Below are 19,311 nucleotides of genomic sequence, written 5' to 3' on the forward strand. Positions count from 1 at the left end.
TCCAGTTTGCATTTGCAGCTTGCTGGCTGGTGTTGTGGAGCTGGTGCCCATTGCCAGGCTGTGCAGGAGCAGGTAGAAGAGAAAAGCATCTGAAAGGAAATGCTGAGAAATCCACCCAACAGGGAGAACCAAGCACCCTGTGAGTGGCTCAAGTCCAGAGCACTGACAATACCAAGTGCTGGCGACGATGTGGAGCTGCTGGGAATGCAGAATGTGACAGCCTCTGGAAAGCAGTTTAGCCATTCTTTGTAAAATTCAGCATACTCTTAACACAATCCAGCAAGTAAGCTATTGCAGTACCCCACTAGGGACTTCAGCCTGTTAGGTCAAATGCTTATATCTACACAGAAATCTGGCATAGGTTTTCACAGCAGCTTAATTCATAATTCCAGAAACTAGAGGCAGCCAAGATGTCCTTCAGCAGGTGAATGGCAAAACAAACACATGCTGGTGGCATGGCTCAAATGGTAGAGTGCCTGCCTAGCAAGTGTGAGGCCCTGAGTTCAAGCCCCAGTGCTGCCAAAACAAACAAACGAAAAGTTATCTTTAGCCGGGCACCAGTGGCTCAAGCCTGTAAATCCTAACTACTCCGGAGGCAGCGATCAGGAGGATTACAGTTCAAATTAACCTTGGGCAAATAGTTTTCAAGACTCTATCTCAAAAAAAAAAACCATCACAAAAAAAGACTGGTGGAGTCTCTGAGTTCAAATCCCAGTACCCCCCAAACAAAGAAAGAAAAGAAACATACATCCATTCAGTGAAATGTTATTCAGCACAAAAAGAAATGAATTGTCCCCCACCGCAGGACTACCTGGAGGAGCTGAGCTGCAGGTGAGGGAAGCCCAAGGATAGTGGGCCTGCATGAGGGCCCAGGGCTGGTCAGCACAGAGCCCTGCACAACCACGCAGACAAGGAGAGGAGAGTAAAGGGTTTCCCCACCGGGAGGTAGTTAGCTCTTGCAACACTATGAAAAGAAAGTCACAGAATGGGGGAGAATAGACTGGGTTTATGTAGGAATGACTTGGGAACTTTTAACTGCACTGTAACATTGAAATGTCTGCTTCCTTTCTGGCACAAGACTCAGTGTTTTCTTGTGTGCTGCCTCATTTCCTCCTCCCATCAATGAGGTGCGGTCAATGGCTACAGGTCTGTAAACTCAGTCTGCAAATTTGGGCAGCGTCTTGTCTCTTGACTGCAGGGCACAGCTGCCCCTCTAAGGTAGAGCACCTGTGCTCAATCCTGCCCAGGAATCCCAAATGAAGGACTGTGGCACACTGTAATAAAAGCTGGACCATTTTTCAACATGTGAACTTTTCATTAGCAGAGCCCTTTCCTCAGCAACTCACCAGAGTTTTACTGCTGTGCAGAAGGTTCCAGAAGGGTACCATGCGTGGCTGAGTTAGTGTACAGAAAGGGTGTGCCATACTCTAGTTCACAGTATGTAAACCAGATCACACTACTCCCTTGCTTAAAACCCTTCAGTGGCTTCCTGTTGCCCTTAGGATAAGCCTGGAATCCCTCACCTGGCCTCAGGTCCTGCCAGGAGTTTTGTTCTCCTCTTGGTTCTTTATCTGCTTATGCCCATCCATCCTAGTTTGTTCTGTTTGTCAAGACCCCTCTGTCCTTTGGAACCTCCAAGTTATTCATGCCTGCAGCTCCCTCCTCCTGGAGGGTCTTTGGCTCCTTTCTCACCTGGTTAATTTGTTGTCCTCCTGCAGGTCTCTTCCCTCCCCCCCTCCCTCTTTCTCTTGCCTCTTGCACTCTACTGGAGACAATCTGGCCACCCAGTTCCACGCTCCCCTAGCATCTTCAGCTTCTTATTCAGGAAACACTTGGCATGGCACAAAACCATTTAATCCTTGAAACATACTGTTTAATGTCTGTGTGTCTTGCTAGGTCCTACAATTAATGAGTTCATTTGCCTCTTTGCCCCCAAATTCTTGCAGTGTCTGCCAGACAGGAAGTGCTCGCTGCCTGTTTTTGGCTGTATAATGGGCACATCTGCAGCACCGTGCCTGTTATACTGAGAAGTGTAGATATGTGTATCCTCCTTTCTGTACTGTGTGGCAGAGACAACAGCCCAATACCAGAACCAGTGTATCCATATCTGCCAGCCTCTGTGGTTCAGGCTACAGTGTAACATGCTATGCAAGGAGTGTGCTGTGTGCTGATGGACTGGCCTGTAACATGTTGCATTAGCATAGTTTATTGGCTATATTCATACAATAAAATGGAATTATATCGAACATATGAAAGCCCTGATTTTACAGCCTATGCAGATCTTACAGACACAAGTAAGTACACTCAACACTGCATAAAATTAAATTATTGATTTTAAATTGCCAAAAACCATAAGATAGAGCTTTTTCTAAAAAGGAAACCAGTGTTAAAGATTGGGGGTCAGAGAGAGCTCTCCAAAAAGAGATATCATCCCCATGTTCTATCAATTATTAAGTTTAAATGGCTTTACGACTTGATTATTTCAAACCTTATCTCCTGCATGGCTGTCTTACCTGTGCAACATTGACAAATAGTTCTCTCCTCTCTGCAGGCCAGCCCACTAACTGTGACGTGAGTACTAATGGCTGGACAGAGCTGCTTCTGGCAAAGCGAGCAAGCACAGGTGGTTATCTATCCCCTCATGTTTTACAGAACTGCAAGAACTGGAGGGCAGCAGTGGACCTCTGTGGACGTCTTCTCACAGCTCATGGCCAAGGCTACGGCAAGAGTGGACTGCCCACCAACCACTCAACAGATTCGTTGCAGGTTAGAGCCCTTCTGGTTGCTGTGTTGTGCTTGGTTTGTCATAATTTGGGGACATAGAAAGGATGATGGCCTTTCATGCCAGTAAGAACAGTTTAAGAACAAGGTACGATTTTCATGTCCTGAGCCTAGTCACCACATGAAGTTACTCTGCTTCTTCCCTCCCTAATTATCTGAGTGTGTTGATTTTGCCCTCCTGCACAGTAGCCTTTGTGCAGCCCAGAGGCTGATTCACAGGGTGCTTGGCTCTCAGTCCTGCAGACCAGGCATGGTTTGAAGGCAGCTGGGAGGTTCCCCTCCCAGGATGGGAAATGCAAGGGCCCTGAAGGGTTCTGTGGTGGGCCTGGGCCTGGTAGGGCAGTGATGCTGGGTGAGCTGTCTGCCACAAGGAGCACAGACACCGAGTGTGTGTTCTCCCTGAAATACGCTCACCTGCTCTGAAATGGGGAAAACCACAAAAATAGAGCTGTGAATGGAAGGTACAGCTTCAAAAGTTATTAAGGTCTTACGCTTCCCTGGGGAGTTTTTAACTGGGAATACCCAGTCACTCCAAAGCTGGGACAAGCTTTCAAGAGTAGTAAGAGTTAGGAGGGAGACCTGATGGTCTTTAAGGCTTGTTCTCCAGTCTCTTCCCTCTTAAGAGTTTGTGTGCTACACAGGGCAGACAGGAACAGCTCTACCCTAGGTGCCCTTGCCACTTCCTCCATACTGTGGAGCCTAAGGAAGTTTTTCTCGTGTCTCTCACACTCATCATCACTCCAGTTCAGGCCTTCACTGGGATGGTGCCTTGACCTCCTCTGTGAACTTATATCAAGCCTGTACTCACATCCATTCAACAATCTTAGAGCACAGCTCGTTTTCCTCCTTATGGGCCCCGAGCAGCTTCCCGTCACCCCAAGTTCAGTGGAGTCTCTTCATCCTGTATGCAGTCATAGGCCATTGCCTGGCACATAGGCAGCAGGGAGGACTTCCACACAGTTGGAGACCTGCTTTCCATTCCATTACTCACTATGTGGTTCTGGGAAGTTGCTGCCCTTTTTTTTTTTTTTTTAAGCTTATTTCAGAAATTTTTCTTCATTTATATTTTAATTAATAAAAATTGCATGTATTTATGGTACAGAATTAAATTTTTTGATGTGTGTGTCCATTGTGGAATGGCTAGGCCAATCTAATCAACATGCATTCTCACATATTTTGTGTATTTGTAGAGAACACGTAGTCTACGCTCTCAGCTACTTCCAAGTTTACAATGCATTGTTACCAATTATGGTTGCCATGTTGTACCATGGAGCTCTTGAGCTTATTCCTGCTACCTCACTGAAATTTCACATCCTTCCACCAGCATCTTTCCAACGTCATTCCAGCCCCTATGCTTCTTTGCATTTAAGTTTTTAGTTTCTAGAAACAAGTGAAATTCATGCGGTATTTGTCTTTCTGTACCTGGCTTACTTTACTTAACATCCTCCAGGTTCATACATGTTATCACAAATGACAGAATTTCCTTTTTAAGTCTGCAGAGTATTCCATTGGGTATTATATGCCATATTTTCTTTATCCATTCATGCATCAATGGCCGAGTGAGCCATTTTTCTCATCAGTAAAGCAAGATTGACTTGGATTGTTTCTGAAGCACTGCTCAGTTCACTCTCTAAATTGAACCCCATGTTTTTCCTATAAGCATCTGCATTCTAGGCACTTAGGGGCTCACTGCTCACATGCCTCGAGGACTGTCATCGCTTGTCCCTGTACCCGCAGGCCCCTCTGTAGCCTGTGACCTTAAAACTCTGCTCCTTCAGTCCCATCCTCAACATAACCCGTGTATTCACACTGCTCCTACTCTTCCCTGCTGACCCTCTCTCACTCACTTCCACCATCATTCCCCACCCCCACCACATTATGTCTTCCTCTTCATGAGGCCTGATGTAGTGCTTGGCCCACCACACCCTGCATGGTTAGTAACTCACTTACATTGTTGTTATGAGCTCCAGTGTTTTTATAAATATACAACTGTGCAGTGGTGGAAAACTAGCTTAGCCCTGTTCAATGTGTTAGAAATCAGGAAAGGTATTTCTGACCTGCTGCACAGACATGACCTATTGTTCCACTTGCATCTTACATTTCAGCTTTGGTTTGTGAGGCTGGCACTGCTGGTGAAGCTGGGCCTTTTCCAGAACGCTGACATGGAATTTGAACCCTTTGGGAATCTGGATCAGCCGGATCTTTACTATGAGTACTACCCACATGTGTACCCGGGGCGCAGGGGTAAGGCAGTGCTGTTTGTCTGTATGTCTACATGTGTTCTGCTCTCTTTGCCACCATTTGTATAGAACCAAATATCCTTGGTTTTCCTTATTTACACAATCCTGAAAAATCAAACAGTAGCCCAGCAACACATCCTTTCCATGTGGAGGACACATGGACATTTTCTGTTAGTCTGTGTTCTTAATTTTTTTTTTAAAAAATCTGGTCATGGCCCACTAAGGGGTCACAGTCACAAGCATAGTTTTAGAAACACTGGGCCACAGCACGAGGCCAATTCCAGACAGAGTTGAAAAGTAAGGCTGCAGGGAGGAAAAGGCAGACTACAGAAAGCCTTTATGGAGAGGTCCGAAACTCTGTGTTTGTACTAGGCAGAAACCACCTTGGGAGGATGTCCCTTGAGAGGTAGTGCGAGCAGTCATTGGAAGCCGGGCCTTTGCGTCAGACTTGTCTTGTCACATCCCGGCTCCCCTCTCACTCACTCCCTGTGCAGCTTTGGGCAGGAAAACTGATGTCTTTGTGTCCCAACATCCTTCTTAGCAAAACAGGATGGTAATGTGCTCACTTCCTGGGATGACATGAAAATTAAATTATGTTCCATATGTAAGTGGCTTTACAGTGACTGGCTGGCACACCATGATTACTGCATCTGCTGTTCTATTCTGAATTCATTAATGACCTGCCATCTTTTAGTAAGATCCTTGGGCCTGCATTTGCAGCAGAGGTATTACAAAGAACAGTTCTGGTTATCAGGAAATGGAGGGCCTCATTGAAGGTAGATAATGGCGGTACAAAAGAACACACAGACCTGGCAAGTAATAAAAATAGTAATTGCTGTAGAAGTTTCCAGAAATTAGCCACTTTTTATTTAACTTGGTTAACATCAATAGGTAAATAAACCAAGAAGGCTAGAGGTAAAACAAAATTTTCAGCTTCTCTTTATGTTGCTTTTTAGACTCAGATCCTGTGTCTTTAAAGGGGATGAGGAAAGGATGGAACAGTCAGCTCTTTTCACCTTTATCATCTTCACTGCTTACAAAACAGAGTTGGGAGGAGCTGGTGCAGTACCCTGAGTTACTGCAGAGTCAAAAGAGGGTTCTTAGTGTTGTAGTACAGGTGGGTTTGACCTTTAACTGAACCAGCATTAAAATTGTTTCTTCCCTCCAACTAAAGGAATCTATCTAACCCTTGTAGAAAGAGAAAACAGGGAAGTTTTAATACCAGAAATAAAGCATAAGTGCAAGCAATTGTCATGAACTCAGTTGGTGGATTCAGTGGATGCCAGCCAGCCAACCAGGTAGACTTCAAGTCAGAGAAACTGGCACCAGCCTCATCAGGGTGGGCTCTAGTCCTTAACCTGTGAGACATCTCACTGAGGCCCACAGGTCCCTCCAGCCTCCACACAGGAGGGAGCAGGGCAAGAAAGACCACAACAGGCCCCAGGCAATAGAGTCCAGAACCATACCCCTGCCTGCCCCACCCCACCAACAGCTGAAGAAGTGGGGGCAGAGCCCCAGCAGGCCTTTTCTGAGAGTCCAAGCTGGGTGGCCTCCCCAGGAGTCTGGCTGTCCTGACATTTTCCCCATACTGCAGTCGTGAGTGCCATCACTGTGGAGCGGAGTTATGTCTATCCTCTCTCTCCATGAATAGCTCTCACCCACTCCACTCCCCCAGACGAAGCTTTCCATCCATTCCACGTTGGCCATTCCCACCTTTACCTGCTGCCCTGGCAGAGGTCCAGCCATCCGTGGGCACATTTTGAGCTTGTAAACTGCCCAGTTCCTTTCTCTCTCACCCTTTTGTATCATTGGGGGTTCATCTTTCCATGTAAGGCAGTGAACAAACTTCCAGAAGAGGAATGATCCTCTGTCACACAGAATAGTTCTAAGGAAGGTGTTGGAAAGGTGTTGAGGGGAAGTGGAGAAGGGGGAGTCTACTTAGCCAGTTTCGTCTGGAAGCTCTCAGAGTCAGGAGGCAAGCATTCTGATTTTTCTCATAAAGAATGGCTGTGTTTCCTGCAACATAAACCCTGTTTCCTCCTTCTGCCTGGCTGCAGCCTGGCCCCACTCCTCCTGCCCAGATCCTCTCAAGGGCAGAGACTGGCCTGCCTCTACTGTACTCTGCCTGGGTCTGGGAATAGGCAGCTTTTTTGTTTTGATTGATTGGTTGGTTTTGGTGGCAGCAGGGTTTGAGCTCTGGGCTTTGCACTTGCTAAGCAGGTAGTACTCTACCATTGAGCCACACCCTCCACTCTGCTTTAGCTGATTCTTCACATAGGGTATGGAGCTTTTGCCCACAGCTAGCTTTGGACAGTCTTCTGCCTCCCACATAGCTGGAATTACAGGCATGGACCACTCCATCCAGCTTGGGTTTGTTTCTTGTGGGGCAGGGAGGGGGGATGGGGGTTGGCAATACTAGAATTTGAGCTCAGGGCCTTGTTTTTGCTAAGTCAGTACTCTGTCACTTGAGCCACACCCCACCCCAGTTTGGTTTTCAGATAAGGTCTCACACTTTTGCCTGGGCTAATCTTGAACCACAGTCATCCTACATATGCCTCCTACAGGCATGAGCACTACAACTGGTTTGTTTGTTGACATGGAAGTCTCACTAACATTTTTTACCCAGGCTGGCATCGAATCACAGTCCTCCACATTTTTGCCTTTTGGGTAGGTGGGATTATAGGTGTGAACCACCATGCCCTGCCCCAATCAGGTTTTGTCTGCTACCAACAAGAAGCTCAGAATTTGAAATGCACAGGCCCCTCTCCTAATGGCATTAAACCACCAGGTATCCTTTGGGCTCTTTTTCTGTTGAGGTCCATGTGAACTGTAGATCCAAAATTACTACTACTAATCAGCCACTTCTGAACATATGACATGTGTTTAAGATGAGTGGGGCTAAAAGGCAGTTGTTTCCTTTAGAGACTGATAAAAAGCTTGGCTCCCTGTTGATGTCTGACCCTCACTGTCTTGGTGCTTGGCATCACCCAAGGTGTCCTGTTCTGTGATGTGCTAAGGGCTTGCTGCTCTGTTCCTTGCCTTCATGGAGGCTGAGGGGAGGACAGAGCTTCCTTAAGAACAGGAATGAAATGTGAGCTCAGGTACAGAATGGCCTGTGGCCCTCTTTCACTGTGAGGCCATTTTTCCTGCAGATGTGCAGTTGGGAAAGCTTGTTTCCAGTTCTGCCTGGAATTCAGCTACACCAGGATGTGAATAAAGAGAAGGCAGTAACTGTGCATCATTAAGCAGCTAATTCAGATTAGGAGACAGACATAAATCATACATACATTTCAGCTACAGTGCAGTAACATTCATCCACAACAATATGCTGAGTGTTTACTCATTTTTCTTCTCATTTTGTGGAGTAACAAGCATAAATGTAAGAACTTGATTCATTCATTTCATTTTAGCTCACAATATATAAGCAAAGCAAGTCATTAAAATGTGCTTTAAAAGGAGGCCACAGCAATATGAACAAATAACTTTTATGAATGAGCTTTAATATACTTCATTTAAATATTGGGCATAGTTTTACCCATTCAGAATATTCATTACAAGACATGAATTGTGTAAAAATCATGAAGTTGTTTTTTTCATCCAAGAAAGGAGCAGTATTGTAATTTGATACATTGCTCTAATGTTTCTAGCGATTTCCATCAGTCACTTCAGCCATCCTCAGTGCGCAGTTAGATTTGTTCCCTGACACTCGGCACCTTCTGGTGGCCTTTATGGCATCCCCTCTTATTCACAGGAAGAGGCCTGACAGCTGTGAGTAGGAGCAGACTAGAGCCATCTATGGCAGAGGTCTGAGCGGTTTAGGAAACAGAGCCCCAGAAGACCCAAGCGGCACCTGCCCTGGGTGAGCTGACCCGGTGCTCACCTGTACTTTTCTTTCCCTCACCTGTTCCTCAGTCTCTGCCCCTTTCTCTGTTCCTTCCCTTCCACCACACTCACCGCTTAAGCTGCTTGTCCCTCCTGGCACTCTTGGCCCACAGCTTAGAGTTGTTTACCTGCAGCTTCTTACCAGACTTCATGCCGTGGTTGAGAGAAGGTCGCTCAAACTCCAGCTGCACCTCTCCATTAGGTGGGCATTGTCAGTCTCTCCACAGATCACCCTACAGACTGTGTGGTCTTAGTTAGCCAAGACCTCACACACCAGGGCTCATCTCTGCACCTGAGCTCCTGTCTGTGATTGTCAAGAGGCTCTAGGAGATGCTGGGCAGCAGTGTGGGCCGAGAGATAATGTCAAAACAGAATAAAAATTGTTTGAGGAGAACTCACTCTATACCACCATCTTATCTCTAATGATGGACTTGAGTTGCACAGAGGTCCGTGTGCATGGGGGCAGAGGACAAGATAGGAGCGGGCCTCTCCCTCTTTCTTGGCTATGGAGTCTTGTGACAGCCCCCACGGTGCACTTGCCCTACATACCTGGGCTCTGTTGCTGCCACAGCCACTGGCTTGTGCTGATGCAGATGCTTAGTTTATCTGTGTCACTTCTGCTTTGCTTCATTTTACTTTCTTCACTCTTTTAATCACTTTGTTACTAAAGGTTATTAACTTTTATTCTAACCCACAACTTCTGTCTGTTTTGAGAAATCCCGCTTGGGTGGGAATTCACTCAACTGAATTCACTCTTGGGTGCCCGGTGGCTCATGCCCATAATCCTGGCTACTCAGGAGGCAGAGATTAGGAGGACCACAGTTAGAAGCCAGCCCAGGCAAATAGTTTGTGAGACCCAATCTCAAAAAAACCCTTCACAGAAAAGGGCTGGTGGAGTGGCTCAAAGTGTAGGAAAAATGGAGAGTTCACTCTTTGCTCAACAGCTCAACAAAAATTGAATTTTTAAAAAATACAGGTATTAAACACTCAGCCAACAGATACTGTTTTCAGTTTACGTCAGATGTTTTTGTAGTAAGTAAAAGTAACCATGACCAATTCAGCCTTCAAGCTGTTCCTTAATTCCACCCCCTCTCCAAAACCTTCCCAACCATGAGTTTGTCCTGCATCCTTCCAGATATTTCTACATTTTTACTTCTCCCTCTCCCTCTCCCTCTCCCTCTCTCTCTCTCTCTCTCTCTCTCTCTCTTTCTCTCTCTCTCTCTCTCGTGCTATCTCTCGCATGCTCTCTCTCACACTCACACAAACACACACACAGAGACTACTTTTTAGACATGCTTCCTGAGCCTCCTTTCCCAGTAGATTATCCACATCCACCCGTATCCAGAGGTGCACGGTGAGCGTCTTTCCAGTTGCGGGCTCTTAAGAAGAGTAATGTTGGGAACTTCCCTGCACATTTCTTTGCACACACTCATGAGTGTTCAGAGGTCTGTATTAAAAGGGTCCTTGCTGGATTGTATGGCCTTGTGTTTGACAAGGAAGAGCTACATTGTTTTCCAAAACCTCCATGCTGGCACAGGAGGGTTTGGTTCACCCACTCATGTCTATAGCCCTGTCAGACTTCTGCTGGGGAACCTGGAATCCAACTCTTGTCCTCCCTTCCATCCTTCTCATGCCTGCCAAGCACAGTGCCCTGTGTCTGAGGGCTTCTTCCTCAGGGGCTCTCTCTTGTTGCCTTATCTTCCTCTTACTAATTTGTTAAGGTTCTTTCTATAGTCTAGGTCTTCTTCAGTCCTTTGTTGTGTATTTCAGAAATACAGGCTCCCATTCTAGAAACTAGTATTTCCAAAACTGAAAAAAAAGAAAGACATTTTGAGTTTAAAAGACCAACATAACCTGTTTTATTTATAACCTAACACATTTTTAGGAGTATCTCCTGCTTTCCTCCACACACTATTATACCAGGAACAGTAAGTGCAGACAAATGCTGCCCATGTCATGGGGATCAGACCAAGTTTTAAGGCACATGGAGACGTCTGTAGCAGACAACTTTCTGGAGCGTTTTCCTAACAGCTGTAGTGTACTGTTGCTTGGACTATCGGCCGGGCCTGGGCATGCCTCAGGTGCATGATTAGCGTCTTTCCTAGAGCTGCAGAGACCAGTAGACAGCAGTGCAGAACTCCTATGCTCACCTCGCGGGAATGAAACGGAGCATGAAATCAGTTTGGCATGTGTTCTACTGGAATTTCTACTCACATAGTTTTTGCCCGGTGTACAGACAGCCCCTGTGATCTCCCACACACCTTAGCTATCTACCGTGCCTCTGCATCCTCAGGGTGCATCCTGCCAGGAGGGGTGAAAAGGAAGGGGCCAAGTCAAGTCGTCACGGGCACCAGCCTTTTTTCAGCATTGCAAGTGGTTTTGGTTTTATCTGTTTGTCTAAAGTTCACCACATCAGAATTATTGTTCACATTAGGGTTTTAAAGTACCTTTCCAAATTCTGCACACTGTTTTTCTTCATATATATGCCTGTAATAGCCCTTCTTTAATTTCCTTTTAATTAGATTATTTTTATTTTATAATTATTGAAGCAGGTTGCTTCATCCACTGTAGGATTTATACTCAAGTATTGACAGGAATTCTGTTCCTGATGATTTTCCTAGGTCATTCATTGCATATTTTCATTAGCACCTTGATTGTTGTTGGTACATTTCTTACAACCGATGAGCCAGTATTGATGTATAATTATTATCAAGTGTTCATAGTTTGCATTTGGACTCACTATCTGTATTATGCATACTCGTTTTTTTTTTCTGTGGTACTGGGGTTTGAACTCAGGGCCTCATGCTTTTGAGGCAGGCGCCCCACCGCTTGAGACGCTCTACCAACCCGACTCCTTGTATTTTATCTTCAGGAAACATGAAATGTCCCTTCCCAGCATAACTAGCTCCATCTTTCACAGGACACTTAGATTTCCCAGACCTCTACCAACACTTTGTAAGCTGTAAAAGAAAGACTCGGCATGACAGAGAGTGTTGGGTTTTCACAGTACTGCTTGACATTAAGCATTCTCTTGAGTTTCAGTGCAGCAGGGAAAAGATGAGCCCAAAGGATCTCTCACTCAAAATAAAACACGTTTTGATTATCTTCAATATGTCACATAAGAAATACCTCTTCCATAGTAAACTTGGGTCTATATCTTAGTTCAAGTTATTACAGCTACAATGATTTCATGTGAAATCTTATTTCAGAAGTTAATCCTTATGAATTACCATCAAGTCAAACCAAAATTGATGGAACACACTCTTAAATTAATTGATGCTAAGTCTCTCTACCTCCCATCGACTGTCTACTCCTGTGTGAGTCAAGGTGAACTATCATCTGATCTTTAGTTCTCTCTACCTACCCTCCAAGTCTTAAACTCACATTTTCTAACATTCAAGGTAAACTCTGAGATTTTTATCAGCACATGACATGCATGATAGCTGTGTGCTCCAGCTGCGAGTTTGTTGTCGTCTTTCATGGCTCTAGAAATTTTAGCTGAATTAACCATTTAAATAATAAATATTTAAGCCACACTAGTGGCTCATGCCTGTAATTCTAGCTAGTCTAGAGGCAGAGATCAGGAACATCTTGGTTTGAAGCCAGCCTGGGCAAATAGTTCTCAAGACCTATCTCGAAAATACCCAACACACACACAAAAAAGGGGGCTGGCAGAGTGACTCAAGTGGTACCTGCCTAGCAAGCATGAAGCCCTGAGTTCAAACCCTGGTACCACCAAAACTAAATAAAAAAATAAATGTTTAACCTAAGATGTCTTTCCATTTACAATTGGGTGCACAGTCGAAGATGCCTGCTGAGGGTTGTGGTTGTGGTGCTGTGTTCTTGGGCAGATGCATTCATACTGAACAGTGTCTCCAGCATTGCACAGCAAAGAGAGGAAAACTGAAGGCATGACTTTCCCTTGGACTTCCCAGTGACCTCATGCTAGGGAAGGAGGCACCACAATAGGCAGAGACTTAGGGAAGGGGTCCAGGGAAGTAATGACAGAGACCCACAAAGCATCACTTGAAAAATGGAAACATCACTTACAACTGGAAAATGAGAGGGAAAAGCCACAGCAGACTCTGAGTCTTAGTGAAAAAAGCAAACCTGCTACAGTCAGGAGTGGGTCCACGGGATCCTTTGATGTGTTTTGCCAGCAGCCCTGTTGTCAGTGCTTCATGGGTCAGCGTCTGCTGAGGTCTCACCATGCAACCTGGCTGTATCTAAGTTCTCCTGTCCTCATTTGCAGATACACAAAGCTCCAAAGAGGATGCAGCTACCCAGCACAAACAGCAAGCAAGTGGTGGCGGCCAGGGCACTGTTTCACTGCTCTGTGCTGGAGAAGAGCTCTGTGCCCTCTGAGAACAGTGTGGCCCACTGAGGTCAAGCCCTCATTGTCACTGGCTAGCTAGTTTCTGCTGCATTTCTCTGTGCCTTTCTGCATTGCCTGTATGGATTTTTGACACTGCAGGGACTGTCTGAAATAATTTTTGAAGGGTGTTTTCATATTTTAAATAATTAGTGAGAATACTTCCACAGTGTTTATACCAAGCTAAATGTCAGCAGGTCATGACTGCACATGGGAATCTTCGGCAAAACACACCCACTGAATTGTTTCCTTACAGACTTTGACGCCTTTTTCTACCAGAGCACTTTCTCTCTGCAGAAGTGAGGCAGGCCTGAGGGTGGTATGGAAGCCTTGTAAGCTTTATGGCACTTGACAGTGACCTTGAGATGAAAGGTGTCACTACCATTCCCAGTAGCTCTGAGAGACAGACTGGCTCAGCCAGACAAAGAGAATCTGTGAGAGGTATTAACTGCCAGGTGCATCTCTTTAAAACAAACAGATCTCTTACATCAGAGCAGTTTCCCCGTGCATGCTTTTGAAATATGGAATATGGGATGGTTGGCTTGAGGACACAGGCCATGTCTCTGTTTTTCTGTGCCCAGTTTGTGGCCTTGTGCTTGGCACTTAAACTATGCCAAGCACATGCTGCACGAAATTCACACATCCGGCCTAGGACTAATAACGCCGTGTCCCTGCCCATTCTGTTCTTGTTGTGGTTCTCTGAACCACTCTTTTTTTTTTTTTTAAAGAATGTTTTTGCTGCTTCAATTCCCTTCATTTTTTTCTTTCACATGAGGTCATGTGTGTTTCGTTTTGGTTTTGTTCTTGAAGAGTTTAAACCTACACAAGGTTGTTTCAGCCACATGAGTTAATGAACCTGGAGGCACCTTTTCCTGCTTCAGTCTCCACTTTGTTCCGGGCATGTCTAAGAAGGGCATGCGTAGCAGTGACATCTGAAGGAGTCTGATTCTGGCTCTTGGTCACTGCTATCTCTGTGTCTGCTGGTTGTGATGAGTGGGGTCTGGGGAGTTGTTAACTAAATGATGATTGCACAACCTAGAGCAGAGACTGGAAACTGAGCCATCAAAAGGAGGAGACACCATGCTCTTCCTCCCACCAAACAAGCCCAGATCCCTGGAGGTGAGTTTCTGTCTGGCCTGAGGGCTGAACAGCTGAGCACCTGTGATCACAGTGTGAGGGAACCAGGGTGGCCTGAACATCTTAAAACAGCATATTAAAATTTAATTCTGAAAGATTTTTGCTACATAGATATTCACTTTATTTGTGATTTTTTTTTTTACAACATATCCCTCAAATCCAAGGAAGAAATGGATAAATTTTTGTTATTTGTTTGAGACCAGGTCACACTTTGTACCCCAGACTGCCTGTAACTCGACATCCTCCTGCCTCTCAAGTGCTGGAATTACAGGGGTGCACCATCATGCCCGACTGAGGGTATGGGTAAATTTTGTTCACCATTGTACTCCTGCTGAAGAAAGCAACAATGGGAGTTCCTCTGGCACATCTGAGACCTAGGAAGTGAGGAGCAGGTTTTGCTGGAGGTAGAAGTGCTCAGTCACAGAGGAGAGCCAGTAATACATGTGAGAGGTGCCAGGGCCAGGTCCCCAAGACAGAGGCCATCCTCAGCAAGAGTCAGAGAAACACAGGCAGACCCTCAGCATTTTCTTTTCCCTGGAACCCAGGTAGTCTTTTGGATTTTTAAAAGGATAGACGATAGCAGAGAAGCAATGTTTAACTGAAGGCAGTCATTTTCTTCTTTTAAAATAAATGTTCATACGTTTTAATTTGGTCCTGATAAACTTAGTTGTGCATTTTGAGACACAACAATACAAAGGTACTAACCTTTGATTAGTACTTTTTTTTTAATGGTCCTGGGATTTGAACTCAGGACCTTGCATTTGTGGTTAGTAAATTTTCAGTTTGCATCTCTCAAGTAATAGTTAAGAGCGGTGCTTCTCAGGCATCAGTGTACCCACCATTGCAGTGTTTCCAGGACAGTTTCACTGCCCACAAAATCCTCCGTGTTCTACATTTTAGTCCCCACACCCTGGAAATGCCTGATTCTTTTTCTGTCTCCTAGGAATATGCATTTATGGCTCCTCTAGTTTGATACATACATTTGTTTCTTGCTTGCTTTTTTTGCGTGTGTGCTGTAGAATGAACCCAGGGCCTCATGCACACTGAGCAAGTGCTCTACCTCTAAGCTATATTCCAACCCCAGTAGTCCATTTCTTACTACTGAATAATGTTCTATTGTATGAATGAATGTCAGTCTTCCAACTTGATTCTTCTCTTCTGCTTTTAAGTATGAGCTTTATAATCCATTTGTTGATGTCCACAAAATAACTTACTGGAACTTTTATTAGAATGGTGTTGACTGTATGCATCAGGTTGTGAGGAAATAGCATTGTACCCATATTGAGTCTCCCTCCCCGTGCGATAGAATAGCTCTCCATCTTCGATTTCTCTCATCAAAAGTTTTCATTTCCTTCATACGTCTTTTGCGTGTCTTTGTAGACTTACTGTTTCAGTGCTAACATAAATAGGGTTCCTCTTTCCATTTTTGTTAATTGCTGGTGTTTAGGAACCCACTTAACTTCTGCAGTTCTTGTAAGGATTTAATTGCTTATTAGTTTAAGAGGTTTGGGGTTTTTTTTGTCAATTCTTTTAGTTTTCTACATAAATAATCAGGTTATTATCAAACCAATGACTTTTTTATTTATCCATATCTTTTGTGTGTCTTGGGTTTCCTTTTCTTGACTTACTGAACTAGGTAGGACTTTGAGCACATCGTTCATTAGGAATGGTGAGAGGGGGCATTCCTGATTTATTCATGACCCTGAGGAAAATGTTTAGGTTCTCACCATGAAATATGTTGCTAGCTGCAGTTCTTTTCCAGCAGTTCTATTCCTGATTTGCTGAGAGTTTTGTTATAAATGGCTGTTGGATGCAGAAAGACATGTGATCAAACACTCATCACGTTTGATGCGATGAATTACATTCATACCTGGAATAAATCCCACTTGCTTGTGGGATATAATTATGTTTATACATTTTGAACTTGATTGCTAATTTTTTATTAGATTTCATTGTGTTAGATTCAGTTTTCTTATTTTGTTGAGGCTTTTCAATCTGTGTTCATGAGACAATTGGGTATGCAGTTTGATTGGGGTGTTTTGTAGTGTCTTTGGTGTGGTGTTAAGGTAATGTCTCATAGAACAGGTTGGGAAGCATTCCTCTGCTTCTGTTTTCTGTAAGAGAGAGCAGAGAGTTGGTATTATTTCTTTCTTAGCTGTTTAGTAGAATTCACTAGTAATACTGTCTGGGCCTGGTGCTTTCTTTTTTAGAAAGCTTTTCTTTTCATCTAGGCTACCAGATGTAGGTGGATGTACAGTAATGCTCCCTTTTTCATCTCTGGTACTAGTAATTCACATCTTCTCTTCTTGGTTAGCCTGGAAGGTTTATCAATTTTACTGACCTCGTCAAAGGTAAACTTTTGGTTTTGCTGATTTTTCCTGATTTCCAGCTGTCTGTTTTTTGATTTCCAATCTAACTTTGATTTCTTCTCTATTTTATACTCATATTGCTCATCTTTCTAAAACATGGATCATTGATTTTAGATACTTCTTTTCTAATTATTGCACTTAATACTAAAAATAAAATCCTCAGCACTGCTTTTGTTCATCCAATAATTTTAGGTAAGTTGTATTTTTATTTAGTTCATGATATTTTCAGTGTCCTAAATGCAGAAACTTCCCTAGGTTGATGGGCAGTTGTCAGGGTACAGGTGACTCCCACCACCTTTTGTACCTACAGCTTATTCATAAGCTGAATGGAGAATTTCCAGTAGGGCTTATTTCTGTGTTTCAGAGCTTGGTGTTTTTGAGGTAGTCTCTCCAAAGAGGTAAAGTCTGAGCCATATGGGAAGGTTGTCTGCTCATGTCTGCTTGAAACATAGGGATGGAAGTGATACACCTTGTAGGTGACTGATCCTGTCATTCTAGGAAATTGAAATAGCTCATACCATAACTTAAACTTAGCCATTCATCCTCTTCAAATACAGAAACTATTTAGTGTCATGAAAAGATGATGTTTAAGCAGTTTAAACTCAATAATTATTAGCGTTCTTTTCTCCAGGCTAATTATAGTAGAACCTGCTTTCCATGGTGCCCCTTTTTCTTGACTATCCTTTCTGGACTTTTATTAAAAACCATAGAGCATCATAAAGTTTTCAAGATAAAGAGAAGTGTTGACATGAAGACCATCTTAAGGTAGGTCGTTGTATACCCTTGGTAATGATGAATGAATAAAAGATGAGTGGATTGAGGTTCAGAGGCTTGCAGAAGTTACACAGCTTGTTTTGTAACTATCTTCCAGACTGCATTCCAGGTGTCAAATTAGCTGCTTGGACTATCTTAAGAGGCTTCCATTGAATCCATGCACTGCCCTCTGTGGCGGTTTTATAGTGTATTAGTCAGACTTTGTGTTACCGTCATCAAATACCTGGCAGAAAGATTTGTTTTGGTTCAGTTTCAGAGGGTTCCATCCATGGTTCCTTGGCCCCACACACTTGGGCAGAACATCTTGGTGCTGGGAGCATGTAGCAGAGGAGCTTCTTCACCTCATAGCAGACAGGAAACAGAGACAGGAAGGAACCAGAAACAAGACACCCCCAAGGACCTACACCTGGACTCCCAATTCCTAAAGTCTCCAGAACCTCCCAAAACAGTGCTACCAGCTGAGGAGCAAGTGTTTCACACATGAGCCTGTGGGAGACATTTCAGAGTCAAACCATACATGTCATCCAACTCATTTATAGTCAGTGTGGGCTCCTGATGGTGATGGTTTTTATGTATCTATTGTGTATAAACAGATCCAATTCCAAATCATATTAGAAAGAACATGCTGTTTACAAAAGCCTTCCTTTCTCCTCAGAGATCGTGCGGCCATGTTTAGATAACTGGGTGGAATTTGCTGCCCCTGTGCTTTCCCTGCACCACACATGTCAAAGCCAGGCAGCCTGGTGATGAGTTTCCAGGCTATCCCTCATCTCCTTTGGGATGTTCAGAAGCAGGGCTGAGGCTCCAGAATATAAACAGAATCTGGAGGGAGTCCCATTCCCAGGACCTTGGCTGGATTTGCACTTCTAGAACCAGTCCTTTCTTTCCAGTCCTCACTCGGGCCTCCTCTGGGGAGCCCAGGCCAAGCAACCTCTGCCTGGGGTGATGAGTACCTGAGTATCCTGTTGTGTCTCATACTGGAGAAGGGTTGGTCTGAAGCACTGTGTTCATTTGTGATGGCTTCTGCGTGACAACATGTAGCTATGGCAGTAGAGGGGGCATCACCCTGTCTCCTTTGGCTGTTGTCCAGGCAGAGAGATACAGCTATGGTGAAAACCAGCATGTTACAGATGATACCAAAAAACAAAGGGGTTCTGTCCTCACTTCCACTGGGCCACCTGTAAATGCCTTCTTCCCATGTACCAAGTAAGGAAGCATGCATAATTACAGCAAGCAAACTAACTCAACTTTGATATCAATTCCAGGCTCCATGGTCCCCTTCTCCATGCGCATCCTGCACGCAGAGCTACAGCAGTATCTGGGCAATCCTCAGGAGTCCCTGGACAGACTGCACAGGGTCAAGACCGTCTGCAGCAAGGTAACCATCGCCACCTCTGGCCTCTTCCACTCAGCACATGCACCATGCCCTTCTCTGCCCATCCTGCCCAGCGGCACCATCACCACTCCTTCCCTCAGACAAGACTCCTGAGTAGTATGACAGTGCTACTCATTGCTCTTGCTGAAGTCATTTTTAGGGGTGGAGATGGTTACTGGCAGAGCCTGAGTCCTGAAGTCCCCCTTTCTAATACTCTTGGTAGATGAAAAGCAGAAACATTGCCTTACATGGAATTCACACATGTGAGCATGTTCCCAAGCTGCCACCAAGGGCCTAATCCGATCACTCTGCATCCACATGCACTTAGGAGCACCTGCCCTGCACCAGGCAGAGCCCTGCAGCAGTGTTGAAACACTCGTG

The 19,311-nt window shown here is 44.6% G+C and overlaps 1 protein-coding gene across 2 annotated transcripts in view; it reads left to right on the plus strand.

The window, feature by feature from the left end:
* Positions 1-19,311, plus strand: part of Trappc12 (trafficking protein particle complex subunit 12) — a 103,299-nt gene that overhangs the window by 49,294 nt on the left and 34,694 nt on the right. For both annotated transcript variants that reach the window (XM_074049087.1, XM_074049088.1), the window contains exons 4-6: positions 2,653-2,766; positions 4,887-5,025; positions 18,821-18,933. In XM_074049087.1, coding sequence (XP_073905188.1) covers positions 2,653-2,766; positions 4,887-5,025; positions 18,821-18,933 — 366 coding nt within the window. The remainder of the gene's footprint in view (positions 1-2,652; positions 2,767-4,886; positions 5,026-18,820; positions 18,934-19,311) is intronic.

The sequence above is a fragment of the Castor canadensis genome, chromosome 12 (assembly GCF_047511655.1).
Source record: "Castor canadensis chromosome 12, mCasCan1.hap1v2, whole genome shotgun sequence".
Taxonomy (NCBI): Eukaryota; Metazoa; Chordata; class Mammalia; order Rodentia; family Castoridae; genus Castor; species Castor canadensis.